General features: G+C 46.2%; 1 protein-coding gene across 2 annotated transcripts; it reads right to left on the bottom strand.

The window, feature by feature from the left end:
- Positions 1–2,111: 2,111 nt before the first annotated feature.
- SNX20 (sorting nexin 20) lies at positions 2,112–19,521 on the bottom strand. Of its 2 annotated transcripts, XM_060185575.1 has the most exons (4): positions 19,390–19,521; positions 11,385–11,520; positions 7,091–7,242; positions 2,112–3,903 (listed from the first exon to the last, which is right to left on the bottom strand). In XM_060185575.1, exons 2-4 carry the CDS (start codon positions 11,509–11,511, stop codon positions 3,241–3,243), a joined length of 942 nt encoding a protein of 313 aa, XP_060041558.1. In that variant the 5' UTR covers positions 11,512–11,520; positions 19,390–19,521; the 3' UTR covers positions 2,112–3,240. The 2 variants fall into 2 exon arrangements, with proteins under 2 accessions (XP_060041558.1, XP_060041559.1); XM_060185576.1 differs by lacking the exon at positions 11,385–11,520 and having other exon boundaries at positions 19,390–19,480.
- Positions 19,522–20,698: the final 1,177 nt, after the last annotated feature.

The following is a 20,698-nucleotide window of genomic DNA, read 5'->3' as shown; positions in this document are numbered from 1 at the left end:
TTTTTTCCCCTTTTGTTGCCCTTAGTTGTTTTTATCATTGTTGTGGTTATCAGTATTGTTGTTGCTGTCGTTGTTGGATAGGACAGAGAGAAATGGAGAGAGGAGGGGAGACAGAGAGGGGGAGAGAAAGATAGACACCTGCAGACGCGCTTCACCACCTGTGAAGCGACTCTCCTGCAGGTGGGGAGCCGGAGTCTTGAACCAGGATCCTTATGCTGGTCCTTGCGCTTTGCGCCACATACTGCCACATGCGCTTAACCTACCGTGCTACCACCAGACTCTCCCAACTCAATTTTACTGTGAACTTAAATCTGCTCACAAGAGAAAAGGTCTGTTAAAAAATAAAAACATGGGGCCCGGTTTTGGTGTACCTGGTTAAGTGCACAAATTAAAGTGCACGAGGACCCTGATTTAAGTCCCTGGTCCCCACCTACAGGAGGGAAGCTTTACAAGTTGTAAAGCAGGGCTGCAGGAGTCTCTTTCCCTACCACCCCCCTTCCCTCTCAATTTCTCTCTGTCTCTATCCAATATAATGAAAGTAAAAAACAATTTAAAAAAAACATGATATATTTTAAGAGAAGTAAAAATACATTATAAAATAATATGCTAAAACTTATTTCTGTTGTCACATGGTGGACTCTCCAGGAAGGAATGTATGGTGCTTCTTACATATCCCATGAAGGAGACGTTCACATGAACCCTGGGGAAAAGGAAGGCTGACTCTCCGGTCGCTGAGAAGGAAGCACTGAACTGGAACTGCTGCAGCCTTCTTGTCACCTTAGGGGAGAGAAAAGAAGCCAAGCAGAACAAAAGTAGAACCAAGAGTTGGAGAAAGCGAAAGTGAAAAACACCAGATGACAAAGTCTTCAAGTCTGACTCAGTTTAAAGCTAGTCCCACCTAGGTCTCTCCGATAGTAGATTCCTCCTTTGTCAGAGGAGACTGGATTCTCAACTTTTGTAAGCAGAAAAAGCCATCTCTTTGGCCTCTCCTCAGTTCCCTTAAACACCGTTTCTCCTGAGCAACCTTCCCTGAACACCTGGCTGATTGAGACTATTCTACCTCAGCTCCCCTCTGCTCTGTGAGTGACCCTCCTCTGACATGTCACCTCCATGAGAGCAGGAACTGTGTCTGTCCTGGTCACTGATGTGTCCCCCAGCACTTCTCAAGCCCAGCACATAGTGGGGACCTCATTACCAATGTTTGCTGAGAAAATATGAACCTATGAACCTGCTTAGATGGATCAATGAGGTTAATGAGAGGGTCTTTCTGGGGGCTGGCAAGGAGGATGGGGCTTTGGGGGTGTGGCTTCTCACTCAGGGAAGGGCACAGAGACACCAAATGGAGACCATACTGCTCACTCTGGTTCAGTCCTTTTAAGGGAGCCAGAAAAACTCACTTCCTGTACTGTAGCTGTGGTGTCAATCTGTCCTGATGGGGCGCTGATGCAGGGTTCTGGGGAATCAGAGCTCCAGGACACATTGGTGGGGTTGAACTTAGACACTTCTAGTTGATGTAATGACTTGAAAAATTCGCATGATCAGGCCAGCAAGATGGCTCAGCAGGAGAGTGCACAGGTTTGTGAGGACGCTGTGCTGTGATGTCTTTTCCTCTTTAATCTCTCTGTCTCTCTCTTTCTATCTGAAAAAGCCATCTCACAGCAGTTAAGCCCTGGCAATAATAGCAGCAGCAACAACAAGAAAGTATTCATGATCTTTTATACCAATATAAAGAGAATCAAGCTCCATTTGTCACTTTAATTTTCCATAAGGTCAAAACTTTGTAAGAAGTCTGCTATCTCCCACCTCAGGTGCTCTTCTCCCACAGAAAACTGAGAGACCTGAAGGCTTTCTGTATCCCAAGATGCCAGTTGCTTCTAATCTCCAGGACAGAGCTGGATGGAGCCAGGTGTTGTCACAGGGTGTCGCCATTGAACACCACTTGGTGCCATTCAGTGAAGTCTTGTCGTCTATCATTCCTTGTGAGCCCTTTGCTGAGGCTCACAGTGTGCCCTGCATTAAGGTCCCCATGTGAAAGCTTTTTTTTTTTAATTGCCACCAGGGTTATTGCTTGGGTTCTGTGCCTGAATAATGAATCCACTGCTCACAGTAGCCATTTTTCCCTTTTTTTATTTTTCATTTCACTTGATAGAACAGAGAAATTGAGAGGGGTGGGACGGAGAGAGAGGGAGAGACACTTGTAGACCTGCTTCACTGCTTATGAATCTGCAGATAGGGACCAGGGGTTTAAAACCAGATCCCTTCACATGGTAAGATGTGCACTCAACCAGGTGTGCCACCACCCAGACCCATGTTACATCTTCTTTGGTTCAGACTGCTGGGCTAGGCCAGGTGGATCAAATCTTCAGGGACTTCCAGCCTCCAGCACGCAGCGAGTGACCTGTGGTACAGAACCAGCTCCTCAGTTGAACCCAGGTCATTGATGCAGACTCCCTTCTGCTCCAAGCCCACGGTGTCTTCTGCTGGCAGCAGACTCCAGACAAGGACACGCCAGTTCATCAGTGAGGTTCTAAGAACACTGCCACTAAAATGGGGAAGTGCTGAGAATTCAATATCTTTTCAACCTGGCAGGCCCATTCAGTATCTTCTCCCATCCTTGGTTAGTCAAGGAATATCAAGGTTAGTCAAGTGAATATCCACCCTTCAGGGGCATTACATCATCTTAACCAGAGACAAGTTGGCAACTTCCCTTGCGAAAAATGCTTCCCATCACAGAATCTGATGACATGACTGCATTCTAGTCTAGTCATCCCTCCCCTACAATGGATGGCAAACAGCTAACCCCTGGGGCAAAGCAGGCACAGGACTGGGGGCAGAAGGCAAGCTTTTGCTTTGTGAATTGGGTTCACACATATGGAAGAAAGAGCTAGGATATTGAGACCTGTAGGTTAGAACATTTGCAAGCAGGTACAGAGATGGGCTGGAGAGGGGTTTCTATGAGGAAATGGACTAGGCTTTATAGGAAACCTCCTTTCCAGCTACCTACAATCCTGTTGGTGGGATGACATTGCTCTCCAGGATTTGGGGGGCCAGATTTCTTATTTGGAGATGAAGCAGGTCTTGTATCCATCCCGAGGGACAGAAAATAGCCATCAAAGCTTCCAGCAATGTCTGGAAGTGCTTCTGTTTGGCTCAGTTGTGGAACTTCTCAACTGAACAGAAAAGTCACAAGGAAGGCTAATTCCAGAGCTCCTGCGTGCCAGGCAGCCATCCAGGGGTATCTCACGACAGATACTCCCTGACGGTGAGTTCCTTCAGGGTTAAGGAACTGGGCTTCTGCAGCTGGCTCTCCTCCAGCCTCTCCTGCAGGACCACGAAGTCCTTGCCCAGCGCGTAGGCCAGGCCGATCATGGCATCCAGCAGCGGCGCGTAGTAGCGGTGGCTCTCCCGCGCATGCAAACACTGCAGGGCCCGCTCTCCGGCCGCAAAGGCCTCCAGGGGGCGCTCGAGGTCGCGGTGGCACAGCAGCACGGCGCACAGGGCGGGAACCTGCAGCAGCGGGCAGTGCGCGGTCAGTTTCTCCTGCAGCGGCACCACGCGCAGCAGGATGTCCAGGGCCTTGGCGTACTGGCCCGCGCGCAGGCACCCAAAGGCCTCCCGCAGCTCCGGCCGCGTGAGGAAGTCGATGAACTGGCGGGAGCGGCGCACGCAGCGGATGGAGTAGAGCAGGCCCAGGTACTCCTTGAAGGCCAACTTGCGCTCGGAGATCATCTCCTCTGTGAAGTTGCCCAGCAGGTGTTTCTTGGGGAAGACGATGTCTTCGATCTCTTCAGGGAAAGCCTTCAGGAGGTTCTTCTGCAGCGTCTCAAAATCCGAGTAGCGCCTTTCCAGGATGGCTTTGTTGCTGTCAAAACTCCCTGTCTGGATGACGACGATTTGGTACATCTGTGGTGCGGAGAGAAGAGAGGGAATCTTTGACTGCATGCTAGCAAGAGGTTTTGTTTGTTTTTTTAAACTGACACAGAGAGAGTCCCGGCGCATAAAAATAATGATGGTCACAATTTACAGCAACTTTCTTGAAAATGGGCTATGCTTCTATGCAATTCTGCTTTAAATTGTCTTTCTCTTCGGCTGAACTCTGAATGCAAACCATAACAAGAGACAACCCAGAATAACAAGCACAACCATGCCTAGAGGCACCGCAGGGAAAGAGCACAGTGGGGGGACGGGGCCAGTGAGGGAAGGGGCTGGGCTTGTTTTTGGTTTCTCAGCCTCCAAATTGGACCTCAGTGTCCCCAAATGGGAAGATGTCAGGGATCTGTTTTTCCAGCATGGTTGTATGCTAGCTAGTAAAGAAAAGTATTACCGTTTGTGTCTCTTTCAAGAAAAGACCCATCAAGGACACAAATTGCCTGAGTGGTTATTTCAGTTCCACCAGCGGCTAGCTGTGTGGTCTTCCCCAGGACATTTAACCTCTCTGGGCTTCCATTTTCTCTGTCATGAAAGGAAGGTAATAGTACCTGCCATAAAAAGTACTCATACGGGCCAGGCGGTGGCAAACCTGGTTAAGTGCTTACACTACAGTGCGCAAGGACCCAGGTTTAAACCCCTCGTCCCCACCAGCAAGGGGAAAGCTTCATGAGTGGTGAAGCAGGGCTGCAGGTGTCTCTCTGTCACTTTTCACTCCGTACCACTCCCCCGTCAGTTTCTTTCTTTCTTTTTTTAAATTTTTATTTAAGAAAGGATAAATTAACAAAACCATAGGGTAGGAGTCCCCCGTCAGTTCCTATTTCTATAAAAAAAAAAATAGGGGAGTTGGGCGGTAGTGCAGAGGGTTAAGCCCATTTAGAGCAAAGCGCAAGGACCAGCGTAAGGATACAGGTTTGAATCCCCAGCTCTCCACCTGCAGGGGAGTCGCTTCACAAGCAGTGATCCACCTGCAGGGGAGTCGCTTCACAAGCAGTGAAGCAGGTCTGCACGTGTCTACTTTTCTCTCCCCCTCTCTGTCTTCCCCTCCTCTCTTTGTTTCCCTCTGTCCTATCCAACAACGAAAAAAAAAAGAGCCCCCCCTTGAAGATTCTTTGGGGCCATGTGGTGGCACACCTGTTTGAGCACACATGTTATGATGCAAAAGGACCCAGGCTTGAGTCCCCCGTCCCCACATGCATGGGGAAAACTCTGCGAGTGGTGAAGCAGTGTTGTAGGTGTCTCTCTGTCTCTCTCCCTATCATCCCTTCCCTCTCTATTTCTGACTGTATCCAATAAATAAATAAAGATAATACAAAAAAATGCATACAATCAACACTCAGAGCCAGCCAGGATTATTCTAGTTTCATTTAAAGGGACAAGGGGAGGGGAAAAGTGAGTGTGACTCTGCCCTAGTCATTAGCATCTCCCCAACACAGGCTGCAAGCACCTCCATTCTAACAGAGAAGGGAGCGTCCATCTAGAAGTCAGTAGCAGTGCTGTTTTTCACTGCATTTAGTTTAGTTAGTTAGTTTGTTCTTTGTCATCAAGGGTTATCTCTGGGACTTGGTGCCTGCACAACTCCACTATTTCCAGTAGCCATTTCCCTCCCCTTTCTTTCCTTTAAGTAGAGGGTGAGAGACATAGTGAGATAGAGAAGGAGGGACACTGCAGCACTGCTCCACCACTCAGAAGCTTTCTCCACCTGCAGGTGCTCCCATGTGGTTGCTCAGGGCTCCAACCCAGGTCCTCACATGCAGTAACTTGTGTACTCTACTGCCAGCCTCTGCATGTATTTCTTTTTCTTTATTTCTTTATTGAGGGATTAATGGTTTATAGTTGACAGTAAAATACAATAGTTTGTGCATGCTCATAACATTTCTCAGTTCTCACTAGGTCCTCCTCTGCCATCATGTTCCAGGACCTGAACCCTCCGCCACACCCCAGACTCTTTTACTTTGGTGCAATACACCAACTCCAGTCGTGTATTTACTTTTCTTATAGAGATAGAAACCCCAGGACAAAAACTTCCTTTAATGCTGTGGGCTCTGGGCTTACACCTGGCTCACACACATGGCAAAACATTGCACTATCCAAGTGAGCTATTTCACTGACCCATGTATTTACTTTTATAATTGTCCTTCCTAGATGCCAAGCAATCCTGGTGTTGCATGTAAGTTGATTCCTTTTGAAATACCTGTAGTGTTTTAAAAGTGTAATCTATTAACTTAAAAAGAAAGTTTGAATGAAGGATGTGGTAAGAATGTAAGGAAGGAGGATCTGGGTGGTGACACACCTAGTTGAGCACACATGTCTCAATGTGCAAGGACCTGGGTTCAAGTTCTGCAAGGGGAAAGCTTCAGGAGCAGTGAAATAGTGTTGTGGTTGTCGCTCTTTCTCTATCTCTCCCTCACCTCTTGATTCCTCTCTGTCTCTGTCCAATAAATATTTTTTAAATGAAGTCTTTTAATAAAAAGAAATAAAAGAGGGTGTTGGGTGGTAGCGCACTGGGTTAAGCACACATGATGCAAGTGCAAGGACAGGCTCAAGGATCCCGGTTAGAGCCCCCGGCTTCCCACCTGTAGGAGGGTTGCTTCACAGGCTGTGAAGCAGGTCTGCAGGTGTCTATCTTTCTCTCCCTCTCTCTGTCTTCCCCTCCTCTCTCAATTTCTCTCTGTTCTATCCAACAACAACAATAATAACAGTAACATCAACAACAACCATAGGAAAAAGATGAGTGCTAGGAGCAGTGGATTCATAGTGCAGGCACTGAGCCCCAGCAATAACCCTGGAGGCAAAAATAAATAAAGAAATGAAAAAGGATGGTGGCCCAGGAGGTTGTGCAGTGGATAAAACAATGGACTTTTGAGCACGAGGTCCTATGTTCAACCCCAGAGGGCATTTGACTGACTACTATTATTAACAGATGGAATTAAATGAGACAGCCCTATTTCCTTCCTAAGATCAAGGACCACAAGTCACATGTGTGGCTTTTCCTCACAGTGTCTGGTGTGAAATCTTGTCTTCTGGCTGTTTGCTGCAGGATAATTCTTTGCACTAAAGTGTATTGGCCCATCTCATGGTGGGGTAAACTGAGATTCCCAAGGCTGACCAGAAGGAGGTTACTGATGGAAGGGGCTCCTGTCAGTTCCTGCTCCCGCCTCACCACAAACTTGGAGACATGTCTCTCCTCAATGCGGGCTGAAGCGATCTCAAAGAGCAGCTTGACATGCTTCCAGTAGCACTTCTCGCCCCGCCAGTACTCCTGCAGCTCCCGTGTGGTCATGCTGGAGTTGGGGCAGGGGCTGCCACCAGCACCTGCGAGAACAGCACCTGATGTCATTTTCCAAGTTTCATGCTTTTATTTTATAGGACAGAGAAATTGAGAGGACAAAGAGAGATTGAGAGGGAGAGAGAGAGAGACCTGAGCAGTATTGAACATTTGTTTTCAATTGGGTGCACTACTGCCTGCTCCCCTTTTTATGGGGGGCACATGTCTCTTAGTCTACTTTAAATGCAGTCTTCTTCTTTCCCTGTTTGAAAATAAATACAATTTTCTTTCTTTTTTTTTCTCTCTCTTTCTCTCTTTCTTTCTTTCTCTCTTTCTTTCTTTCTTTCTTTCTTTCTTTCTTTCTTTCTTTCTTTCTTTCTATTTGGAGTGGCTTCACTACTCCAAGCTGACTTCCAGAAAGAGATGGTCTCTTTTTTAAAAATCTTCGATATAACAGTTACTAGTTTTCCAAGCATGACATAAATGGAAAAATATGTATATTAGAAAAAGAACAATCTATGTTAATTTCCACAATTTGTGATTTTTCTGTGAGCAGTGCCTGATTCTATTAATAGATCTAAGTTGTCTTATGCTTGAGGGAAAAAAAACCTGAGACTAATTTACAAAGTATACAAGAATAGAATCTTATAATAATTTTTTCCAGTGTTCGTCATAACTGTATTACATGAAATGTTTCCCTTCACAGAAACTCAGGAGGCTAGCTTAAAAAACAACAAAAACGAACAAACAAAAAAAACCCCAACTTATTTCTGTGTTCATCTCTGGCAAACAATGAACAAATACAACTTGCTCAGGAAGGATTGAAAAGTGCCAGATCAGGGGTATAAAGAACCACTGACGGGGGTTGGGTGGTAGTGCAGCGGGTTAAGTGCATGTGGCATGAAGCACAAGGACCAGCATAAGGATCCCGGTTCGAGCCCCCAGCTCCCCACCTGCAGGGAGGTCACTTCACAAGTGGTGAAGCAGATGTCTATCTTTTTCTCCACCTCTCTGTCTTCCCCTCCTCTCTCCATTTCTCTCTGTCCTAGCCAACAACGATGACATCAATGACAACAATAACTACAACAACAATGAAAGCAATAAGGGCAACAAAAGGGAAACTATATATATAAAAAGAGAACCACTGACAAGCTATATGAATGAGTCTTGGTTAGTTCCTACTCTCTGGCACATTCTCCTCTCACATTACTGAACCCATCTCGTGCAAAGCCTAAAAAAAACCTGAAGTCACTGCAGAAGTGAAACCCAACATGCTCCACTAAGATAGATCTAAGGTAACCATTCTAGAGTAAAATTGGAAGTCATATCTCTTATCAAAAAAACAAAATAACCCACAAACAAACAACAAGAGCTGCTGTTCATCAAATGAACTTACAGAGGTAAAAAATAAAAAATGTGACAAAAGCAATAGTTTAAGTAGTATATGTGAAAATTTAAACATGCCATTTTCATGTTAAGACAAAAATGAAGGGAAGCTGTGATATTTATATCAGTGAAAGTAGTTAGGAGTTATCACCAAATGTTAATTCATTTTAGTCATCAGTGAGACTATCGTATATATTTTTGCACCTTGCATTTGCAAAAGCAGATAAAATGGTTAATGTGTAATTCACAATGTATTTTACCAGCTGAGCATACAGGATGTATATAGATTATATCAAAGTAGTAGATAGTTAGGGGCCTGTGCAAACCCTGCAAAAACAGTACTTCAGGTATCTGCTAATTAAAAAACAAGAAGGAAGGCTGGATGGTGGCGCACTTGGTTGAGCACACATGTTACAGTGCACAAGGATCCAGGTTTGAGCCCCCAATCCTCACCTGCAGGGGGAAAGCTTTGCAAGTGGTGAAGCAGTGTTGCAGGTGTCTCTCTGTCTCTCTCCCTCTCTGTCTCCCCTTCCCCTGTTGATTTCTGGCTATCTCTATCCAATAAATAAATAAAAATAATTAAAACAAAAACAAAAACAGGTTGGTGTTTAGAAGTGATACAATTAAAACTACTACAAAATACAAAGGGCTACAAAAATGTATACCATTCTAACAACGTATATGTTATTAAATAAAGATTTTATTTTAAAGAATGTAAATGAAGTCTTTAAGTAGGTCTTTTCTACATGCATTATTGTTCCTTATTAAAGAAAAATATGTAAAAAAAAAAAGCCACTGGTAATTACTCTGTTAACATTTGTAGAGCATGTCAATTCTCTGGTCACAGACTTCACTAAGTTTAGCACTTAAGGTCTCCACAGTGTTATGAATGTAATTTAAATTACTGTTAATCTGTAATTCCATCAGTAAAGTAAGGTGGCTTAGAGAATTCAGTGGGTGGAGTGTTGGACTTTTAAGCATGAGGTCTTGAGTTTGATCCCAGTATTCCATGGGCCAAAGTGATGCTCTGGTTCTCTCTTGTATCATTAATAAGTACATCTTTAAAGGATAGAGGGGGAGAGAGGAAGTACAGGCCTGGGAAGTGGCACAGTGGTTATAGCTTTGGGCTTAAATGTATGAAGTCTTAAATTTGATCTGTGTTATTGCATGAGCCAGAGGGTTCTCTCTCTCTCTCTCTCTCTCTTTCTCTCTCTGAGATTAATAAATTAAATTCTGAGTGATAGAGAGAGAGAGAGAGAGAGAGAGAGGGAGAGAGATGGGGAGACACTATAGCACCGAAGCTTCCTCCAGTAGTGGGGGCCAGGCTTGAACCTGGGTTGCATGAATGCCAAAGCAGTCAGACTATCCAGGTGAGCTATTTTTGCCAGCCCAACACAGTGTTTCTTTAAACCTCATTTGTGTTTTAGGCCATTCTGAGACTCTGGAAGATTATAATCCTTTCCCATACTAACACACATATTTCAGGGAACATGGACCCAAGGAGCCCTTTTTACACCTGTCCATCAAGACCCAGCTCACATATTATTTCAACTGCCCCTTGTCTTTTTTTTTTTTTTTTTTAAGAGCCAATCACTGTGGCCTTATGGTCATTTTCAACTGCATCTTTCTTTCTTTTTAAATTCTCATTTATAAAATGGAAATATTGGCAAGAACATACGATAAGGGGGGGGGGTCTTTCTTTCTTTCTCTTCTTTCTTCCTTCCTTTCTTTTCTTTCCAGCACAGTTATTGCTAGGACTTAGTGCCTGGAGGATGAATCCATCACTCCCAGAAGCTTTCTTTTCTTCTCTTTTTCATTTGATAGAAAAGATAAAAATTAAGCCAGATGGTGGTGCACGTGGTTAAACACACACAATACAGTGTGCAAGGACCCAGGTTCAATCCCCTGGTCCCCACCTGTAGGAGGAGAGCTTCACGAGTGGTGAAGCAGTGCTGCAGGTTTTTCTCTCCCTCTCTCCCTCTGTAGCTCCACCTCTCCTCTCAATTTCTTTCTGTCTCTATCCAATAATAAATAAGCAAAAATACTAAAAAAAAAAATATTAAAAGAAAAGATAAAACTCGAGAGAGGAGGGGAGATAGAAAGAGAGACACCAGCAACCACTCATGAAGCTTCCATCCTATAAGTGGGGACCAGAGAAGCCTGAACACAGGTTCTTATGCATGGTAACTTGTGCCCACAACCAAGTGCACCACCACTCAGCCACTCTATTTTTCACACATCCACTCCCTGCTTGAGAACCCACCTGGCTTTGGATTGGTTCCTGTTTCCCTAGAGCCAGGGTTAGAGCCGGAGTTAATGGACAGTTGCAGGAATGAGCAGGTGAAGATTTTCCCCAGGAGGTGGCGCAGTTCTGACAATTGCTCTGACTTTATGCCTCTGTCCCCAAGGGCTTTCCCTGTCCCAGTAGCAAACTCTGAAGCATCCCTCAGCCCCGTGGAGGACGGGACTGATAGATAATAGCCAGGTTTCCTCACCTCTCTGAGAACAGTTCTGTATACACTCCCTGGACTCTACTGCAGCTGACCCCCCACCCAGTTGCCCCTAGCAACCACCTCCACTGACTTCCTTCTTCCTTCCTTGCTTCCCTGCTCTCCTGTTTTGCTTCCCAGCATCAACAACTAGACAAATCATTTATCTCAAATCCTTTTCTTTTGGGGGTGCTACCTTGAGATAGTTCAAGTTAACAGGGAAGGTTCACTCTCCTGCATCCAAGTGTTCACGTTTGTGCAGCAAATGCCTTCAAGCATATGTCCCCCAGACATGCCCCCAGCCTCAAACTCACCTGCATGCTCATCTGGTCCTGGTCTCCAGACCTCAGGGTCCGTGACTACTTCCTGATTGGTTACTGCACTGCCCTGGGATCCAGGTCCCCTCCATTCAGGGCTCCCAAGGTGCTCAGGACTTGCCATGTTCCAACGCTGTCAGAGATACCAGACAGCAGTGAGTGCCCAGTTATGTGGGGGTGCCTGGTGGATCCCAGGGTGCCCAGGATCCATAGTCCTCCACTTCTGAGATGTCCACAGTCCAGCTAGCTGCTCATTCCTCTGCTAGATGCTCAGCCTGTCAGGTGGTGGCTTTGCTGAGCTGCTCCTGCAATGTCAAGCAGACCCTTCTCAAGCAGACAGTGCTCATGTCATCAAGTTCCTCTGCATGTAAAGTGAGATGAGTGGGAGGAAATGCAATGTCTCTAGTGATTTTTTGGGAGGAAGAGGCTGCTGTTCTGATAATACATTTTGTGTCACATATGTGAATAAAATCTGTGTCCAAAGCGGGGACATTGGTGTGTAGATTTCCTCTGGCTATTAGTTAACGGTAATCAATCCATTCATGTATGTATGTATGTATGTATGTATGTATGTATCTATCTATCTATCTATCTATCTATCTATCAGCAATTGTTTGCTAGTGCATTGTTGGTTCTTCACAGCCACTCTCTTATTTAACATCCAAAGAAATCTGTTGTGACTCCTAATCATAGGTGAACCAGCTGAGGCTAAGCCCAAGTTCATGTGGCTGCACTTGTGACAAGCAAGGCTGTGAACTCTGCGCTAGACCATGTACTTTCATTCAGCCTCACTCCTGGCACAGTAGGAACTGGTTTCTTTTTCTTATTTTAATCATTTAAAATATATTTTTAAAAATGTTTATTTATTTATTCCCTTTTGTTGACCTTGTTTTCTTGTTGTTGTTATTGATGTCATTGTTGGATAGAACAGAGAGAAATGGAGAGAGGAGGGGAAGACAGAGAGGGAGAGAGAAAGATAGACACCTGCAGACCTGCTTCACCGCCTGTGAAGTGACTCCCCTGCAGGTGGGGAGCTGGGGGCTCTAACTGGGATCCTCATGCTGGTCCTTGTGCTTTGTGCCACCTGCGCTTAACTTGCTGCGCTACCGCCTGACTCCCCATTTAAAATATATTATATTATATTTTAAAGTTTGTTTATTTAGTCTTATTGCCACCAGGTTTATCTCTGGGGTTCAGGGCCTTCATAATAAAGCCACAGCTCCCAGCAGTCCTCCCCCACCTCTCCCCTCCCCTTTTAAAAATTTTTGATAGACACCGGGAAAAAAAAAAAAAAGACAGGATGGAGGAGATAGAGAGGCAAAGAGAGACATCTTCAGCTTCACTGCTCATAAGGCATACCCCCGGCAGGTGGGGCCTGGGGGTGGAGTGGCTTCAACCCAGATCTTTGTGCATGGTAACATGTGCTCAACCAATTGTACCACCCAGACCCCCAGGACTGTTTTTATTTTCTTCTTTTAAAGCACTGACTCAGGACTCAGGGGCACAAGCCACATAGCACAGGACCTGAACTCCTAAGCTGGAGGGTTTTTAAAATATATTATTTTATTTCTGCCCACTGGGATTGTTTGTGCCTATGTGATTTCACAACTCTTTCCCCAGTTTTAAATTTCAGATAAGAGACCAAAAGGGAGAGAGAGAGGGAGAGAGAGAGAGAGAGAGAGAGAGAGATGCCACAGCATTGCTCCAGTGTTCACAAAGTTTTCCCTGCTGCAAGTGCTCCTATGTGGTGTCAGGAGCTCACACGGGGTCCTCACACACGGAAAATTGTGTGCTTTACAAGGTAAGCATTTATGTCCCTTTAGTGATAAAGGATGCAGGATTTCAGAGTTGTCTTTAAAGGGGCTGTGTGGCAGTGCACCCAGTACAGTGCACAAACCACCATGTGCAAGGACCCAGGTTCAAGCCTTCCATCCTCACTTGCAGGGGGGAGCTGATGAGCAGTGAAGCAGGTCTACAGGTCTATCTCTCTACTTCTCTATCTTTAACTCCCCCTTTTCCCTCAGTTTCTCTCTGTCTCTATCATAAAGGAAAACAGTTGGGGGGGGGAGTGAATGGTCACTGGGTTAGAGGGTTTGTGGTTCAGATACTGAGCCCCAGTGGTGTCAATTAAAAAAAAAAAAAAAAGAGTTGCCCATGATCAAGAGTGAGTAAGTGGACAAGACATGGAGCAACAAGCCCCCTCCCCTCTGCTCATGGATAAGCAAGGCAGGCAGGCTCCAGGAATCCTGGGGCTCAGTTTATGCAGTAACCATCTGTGACCCAGATAAGCAAAAGAGACGAGTCAGTACCCGGCAAGCTACGGGACTTACCCACGCCTCTGATAGGGGCACAGTAATCAAGTTCACCTTCACGAGGCTGGCATGAGGGTTAAGTCAGGCAGACTGTGTGGAATGACAGCCTTGGGCCCCACACTGTGTCACAGTCCTGAGCTTTTAGTATCTGACAGGCGATGGATGCTTTGAGAAATAGATGAGTCTAAAATAAGGTGCAGTTGAAATAGACATTGAAATGTCTGAGACATGCACACAATCTGAACTATTTAAAGCATGAGCCCAGATGGACTGAGTAGCCAGAACAAATCTTACACAGGAATTCAAAATAAGAAGGGGGCCCGGGAGGTGGTGCAGTGGCTAGAGGATTGGACCTGAAAACACGAGGTCCTGAATTCAAGCCTTAGCATCACACATGACACACAGAGTGATGCTTTGGGTTTTGCTCCCTCCCTTCTCTATCATGTTAATAAATCTTAAAAAAAAAAAAGGTGGTGGTGGTAGAGCGTGATTGAGCACACATTTTCCCACATACAAGGACCTGGGTTAAATCCCTCTGGTCCCCATCTGTGAGGGGGAAGCTTCACAAGCAGTGAAGCAGTGCTGCAGATGTCTCTCTTTTTTCTCTCCCTCTCTCTTCCCCTTCCTCCTCAATTTCTGTCTTTATAGTTTTATTTTTAAATGGAGGGGGGCTAGTGAATGGTCACTGAGAGCAGCAGGTTCATGGTGTAGGCACTTAACCCCAGTGGTGTCAATTTAAAAAATAAGGAGTTGCCCATGATTAAGGGCAAGTAAGTAGGCAAAACATAGGGCAACGAGCCTTCCCCACTCTGCTCAGGGGTAAGCAAATGTACACATGACCCCCCAATACACACACACACACACACACACACACACACACACACACATACACACACCTTCACAGGATCCAAGGGAGCTAAAAGTAGAGCATAGGAGAGGGACTGGAACTTAAACTCTGCTCTATTAGGTTCTGGGCCTTGGCTCTAACTCTGCTTACTATGTCCTAAAGGGAAATAGGCCCACTTTTGCTTTATTAGCCTAACTATGGCCTATGGGGGGGGGGGGGCTGAGGGCCTCCTAGAGTGAGTCTGGCTAGGCAGGAGTGAGCACAGAGGGGCCCATGCTCCAGGAAGCAGCTCCTGTGAGAGGAAGAAGGGATGCTGGGCCATTCTCCAGGCAGCTCTGTGCAAGCATCTATGACGGCTCTCAGGGACCCTCCACCTGAGGTTCAACACAAGGGCATGGCTGGCCAGAGAATGTTCTAGCTCACATCCCTCCTTTGTCTACTGCCCCCTTCAGGAAGCAAGTCTTCCTCTCTGTCAAGCTGCAGGCCCACAGCCAGCCTGGCTAGTATCCTGGGCCTCGGTTTCCTCCTGAGGAGTGTGGCCACAGGCTGTGCCCACTAATAAGGTGATAGATGGCTAGGAATGGGTTCTCTATCTTCTGGTTGGTAGGGCCTCAGTTTCCTTCTGAGGAGCGTGGCCACAGGCTGTGCCCACTGATAAGGTGATGGATGGCTAGGAATGGGTTCTCTATCTTCTGGTTGGTAGGTTCCCAGGCAAGATGCAAGTGACTCACAAGCTTTTTTAATTATTATTATTAATTATTATTATTAGTAGTATTTTTGCTACCATGATAATCTCTGGGTAAGTGCATGGTCCTACTGTTTCCAGCAATAATTTTTCTCTTTTTTTCTTTCCTTCTCTTTCTTTCCTTTCTCTCTCTCTTGCCTTCCATCTTTTTTGATAGAGGTGAGAACAGAGATAGGGAGTGAGAGACTAAGATGAGAGATACCTGCAGCATTGCTTCACCACTCATGAAGCTTCCCCCCTAGAGGCAGGGATGAGGGCTTGAACCAGTGCCCTTGTACAAGGTAATATGTGCGTTCTATTGGGTATGCCACTACCCAGCCCCCCAACATGCTCTTTTGTCTAGTGATTCTTGGTGGTTCTGGTTCTTGGAAGCCCAGTATTTCCCAGTGACACCCCTATGTCCCCCCCTCAGTTTGTTTGTAACATGAAGGTAAAGGGAGCACTGGTCTCAGTTCCCCCCAGTCTCCAACACTGCTGTCCTGATCAGACAGCAGATGCTAGTTATTCCATAAAGACCTGGGAAAGCTGAGCCTGTACCCTGGGCACAAAAGCTGGATAAGAACAAGAGACTAGGGAGTCGGGCTGTAGCACAGCGGGTTAAGCGCAGGTGGCGCAAAGCACAAGGACCAGCATAAGGATCCCGGTTCGAACCCCGGCTCCCCACCTGCAGGGGAGTCGCTTCACAGGCGGTGAAGCAGGTCTGCAGGTGTCTATCTTTCTCTCTCCCTCTCTGTCTTCCCCTCCTCTCTCCATTTCTCTCTGTCCTATCCAACAACGACAACAACAATAATAACTACAACAATAAAACAACAAGGGCAACAAAAGGGAATAAATAAATAAAATAAATATTAAAAAAAAAGAACAAGAGACTAGTATACTTTAGTGATGGCCTCTTTGGTCACTACCAGGCCACCCCATCATCTGGGGCTCTAGTCAGGGAATCCTTGGATTCTCACATAGATATAATAGGCTGAGACCTCTAACAGATCCTTCTCTTCACCATCAGTGGTCAGTTCCATCAGGAATATCATCATAAGCACTCTTATGGGCCTCTACAGGACCTTGCCCTCAATGTAGAACAGCAATGGTAGAGACTGCCCCACTCTCTGAAGGGAGACTGCCACTTGAGGAAGACTGGTCCTGAAATGAGTGCAGCCTAGAATGTTCCTAGCTGTGACCATGGACTGAGAGATCAGACTGACAGGGACCTGGAGGTTACACAGATTCCTGTGATAAATTTGAATAGGTATGGGCCCTAGGTTGGATCCATGGGGTTTATAGTTAATAGTATTTATATACTTTCTTCATATTTGGAAACTGCTCTCTGCCCTTGAAAAAGCCCTTGAAGCGCCCTTGAAAACCGAGGGGAACCTTCAGAACAGTGACAGGTGAAGGAATCATTGCAAGTGCACCCCCTGCTGGGGAAGGAAGAAAAAGAAAGAAGGGAGGCAGGGATGCATGGGGCCACTGACCCTCATCCAACTTTCTAGTCCTAATCTCAACTCTGACAGTCTTCCCAGACAATACTTTTAGCTCACCTGCACATTAGCCATTGGGCTCAGGCAAAAATTTCTGAGGTCATGGGCCTCTTGGAACATACCTAAAATAGACTTTCTAGCTTCTTCTCACATGATGATCCCTAGTTCCATCTACTCTATTCTTACCTTAAGGTTCCTGATTATTAAACAATTTGTCCAGCTTTATATCTTACCACCTTTCATCCAGAAAGTTGCAGATGCTACCATGATGCTAACCTAACTTCCCTGGGCAAAGCGACCTCACCAATGTGTCCTGGAACCTCAACACCACCACCCCAAGAGCTCTACCCCACTTAGGGAAAGATAGACACAGGCTGGGGGTATGGAGCGATCTGTCAATGCCCATGTCTAGCAGAAAGGAGTTTACAGAAGCCAGACCTCCCACCTTCTGCACTTCATAAAGCTCTTTGGCCCATACACCGGTGGTGGGAACTGTATGGAATTGTACACCTCTTACCCCTCAATCCTGATAATCATTATTAAATCACTAATGAAAAAAAGGGGGGACATCTGGCAGCCAAAGCCAGTTTTCTCCAGTGGGATGAGCTGGAAGTGACCTTTAAGAAGATGAGTGTAAGAGCATTGGTACATCTGGGGAGACCTGGGCAGGCCTCCTGGGCACATTCCTTTCTGGGCCTTAGTTTCCTCCTTTGTGAAGTGGAAGGAGCAGTCCTCCACTCTAAAAATTTGTTGGAGGGGCCGGGCAGTAGCACAGCTATTGCACACGTGACTCAAAGCTCCAGGACAGGTGCAAGGATCCTGGTTCGAGCTCCCGGCTCCCCCACCTGCAGGGGGGGTCACTTCATGGGCGGTGAAGCAGGTCTGCAGGTGTCTATCTTTCTCTCCCCCTCTCTCCCTTCCCCTCCTCTCTCAATTTCTCTCTGTCCTATCCAACAACAACAGCAATGGCAACAATAACAATAATAACAAGGGCAACAAAATGGGAAAAATGGCCTCCAGGAGTAGTGGATTCATAGTGCAGGCACACAGCCCCAGTGATAGCACTGGAGGCAAAAAAATTTTTTTTAAATAAATAAAATAAATATTTGCTGGGTTTTGTGGGTACTTCCCTTTCTCTAGACTCTGCAGAGCACAGGTCTCTAGGCAAGTGTTGGTGTTACCACACACAGCCCCAGATCTGAACAGCTCTCTGGCCTGTTCATAACTCACTTGCTCGGCTCCTTCCCTCCTAGGTTCTCCCGCCCCCACTCCTTCCTTCCAGGGTTCCTGCCTTGTCCAGCCTGCCTTTTTTCCTTTCTCCTCTCTCTCTCTCTCTCTCTCTCTCTCTCTCTCTCTCTCTTTCTCTCTCCCTCCCTCCCTCCCTCCCCCTCTTTGTCTCCCTCTCCCTCTCCCTCTCCCTCTCCCTCTCCCTCTCCCTCTCCCTCTCCCTCTCCCTCTCCCTCTCCCTCTCCCTCTCCCTCTCTTTCTCCTTCTCCCCCTTCTTTGAAATGTGTTTATTTGGCAGGTCAGAGAAACAGAGAGGGGAAGGGGAGAGAGAAAGAGACACCTACACCACTGCTTCACCACTTGTGAAGCTTCCCTCCTGCAGGTTGGGAGACCGGAGCTTGAAATCAGGTCCTTGTGCAGTGTAACATGTACACTCAACCAGGTGCAGATAGTCCAGTTCCCCCTTTCTTTCTTATTTCTTTTGATTTATTTTACAAAAAGAGAACAAGAGCATCATTCTCGCACATGCGATGCCAAGTATCAAACTTGAGACCTCCCTCTAACAAGTCCGGAATTCTATCACTGTACCATGCATGTAAGTCTTTCTAATAGACACACAGAGCCCATGCTACCTTTCTGAGGGGGCTGTGGAGGATTTTCTAGTCTGGCTAAAGCCCCGGCTTCATAAGGGGAAGCATACTAGCCCAACTCAGGAGCACCTGTCCCTAGGAGCTGGGGTGGGGGTGGGAGATAAGTCCCAAAGATGAGTATACCTTAGTATCCTCCAGGGGTGCAGTGCCAGGGGGTTATTATAAACAGATTTTCTAGCTCCCAACACCAACCTAGCAGGTCTGGGCTGAAGCCTGGATTCTGCATTTCTCTGTGCTTCCCTGGCACCACCTCTGAGAGACAGAGTAGGGAGTTGGGTATTGACACACCTGGTTGAGCGCACATGTTACCATGCTCAAGGACCCTGGTTCAAGGCTCTAATCCCCACCTGCAAGGGGTGATGTTTCATGAGCAGTGAAGCAGGCCTATAGATGTCTTTCTCCTTCTCTCTCTAACTCCCCCTTCTCAATTTCTCTCTGTCCCTATCCAAACTCAATAAAAAGCAAAAGTAAATAAAGAAAAAAATGGAAGAAAGAAAGAGTAGAGATTTATTCTCCCAAGGAGGGTTGTAGAAGTGGTTGGCATTTCAAAAGTGGGGTAACAGGAGTGCCAGAAAGCTTCTCCTGACCCTTCTCCTGAGAAAAGCACCCCCCCCCCCACACACACACCATGTTACCAGCCCTGCTCCATCCTACCCTGTCCCCGCCTCCAACAGTTACTGAACAAGTTTCAGGAGATGGGGCCACTCTAGCAGAGGCCACCACACTGAGGACCCAACACTGACCTGAGGCCTCTGGCCCAGTGTGTGTCCGAGGGTACAGACAGGGTGTCACATAACCCCCTTCAGCTCTCCTTTCCCAACTTCAATGAGCCCTTGAGCGGCAGTCGTTTTGCTAAGTTCCCCATTCGCAAACAGGAAATAACTTCTGCTAAGTTCCTTATTTGCAAGCAGGAGCTCTGTGACCTGCTCCTGGAGGCCCCACCCATTGACTGCTTGTAGATGGGGTACATAGAAGCCAATTGGGAGTCAGGCAGTAGTGCAGCAGGTTAAGCGCAGGTGGCACAAAGCACAAGGACCTGTATAAGGATCAAAGTTTGAGCCCCGAGGTCCCCACCTGCAGGGGAGTCGCTTCACAGGCGGTGAAGCAGGTCTTCAGGTGTCTATCTTTCTCTCCTCCTCTCTCCATTTCTCTCTGCCCTATCCAACAACAACGACATCAATAATAACTACAACAATAAAACGACAAGGACAACAAAAGGGAATAAATAAATAAATAAATAAGATTTTTTTAAAAAAGCCAATTGACAGGAGCTGGAGCACCAGGTAGAGGGCACATGCTACCATGCTTAAGGAACTGGGTTTCAAGTCCCCAGCTCCCACCTGCAGGAGGAAATCTTCATGAGAAATGAAGCAGAGTTTCGTCTCTCTCTACCTCCCCCTTCCCTTTCTATTTCTCTCTGTCTCTATCCAATAAATAAACAAAATATTTAAAAAGAGAGATATAGGAAAGGTTAGAAATAATCCTAGTATTCTCATTCCTTAGTGATTTCCTTCTTTTTTTAAAAAAAGAAAAAGAAATCCAGTGTTTTCTAATCTCAGGTTTAGATGTAAAATAAAAAAAAAAAACCCTATAGTATTAAATAGAGAACACTTTTTTAAAGCATCCAAACAGGTGCTGGAGTAATTGGTGAAGTATGGTTAATACAGTGATTGATGCATTTAATGCTAGATGCAACTAGGCAGCTGATGAAGTCCCTCTGGGATGTTTTCTCACCACCGGTTTAATTTTTTTTTTTTTTTTGCCTCCAGGGTTATTGCTGGGACTCAGTGCCTGCACCATGAATCCACTGCTCCTGGAGGTCATTTTTCCCCTTTTGTTTTTTGTTGCTCTTGTTGTTGTAGCCTTGTTGTGGTTATTATTGTTGTTGTTTATGTCGTTCGTTGTTGGATAGGACAGAGAGAAATGGAGAGAGGAGGGGAAGACAGAGAGGGGGAGAGAAAGATAGACACCTGCAGACCTGCTTCACTGCCTGTGAAGGGACTCCCCTGCAGGTGGGGAGCCGGGGGCTCGAACCCGAATCCTTTCGCCAGT

Source organism: Erinaceus europaeus, chromosome 2, assembly GCF_950295315.1.
Source record: "Erinaceus europaeus chromosome 2, mEriEur2.1, whole genome shotgun sequence".
NCBI lineage: Eukaryota > Metazoa > Chordata > Mammalia > Eulipotyphla > Erinaceidae > Erinaceus > Erinaceus europaeus.
The sequence above is the reverse complement of the archived record's forward strand: the minus strand, read 5'-3'. Positions and strand labels throughout refer to the sequence as shown.

Coding starts and splice junctions, on each gene's coding strand:
- SNX20 (XM_060185575.1), bottom strand. CDS start 11,511: ATGGCAAGTCCTGAGCACCTTGGGAGCCCTGAATGGAGGGGACCTGGA. Junction 7,243..11,384: donor AGGACCAGATGAGCATGCAG/GTGAGTTTGAGG, acceptor CTGTTCTCGCAG/GTGCTGGTGGCAGCCCCTGC. Junction 3,904..7,090: donor GACATGTCTCCAAGTTTGTG/GTGAGGCGGGAG, acceptor TCCGCACCACAG/ATGTACCAAATCGTCGTCAT.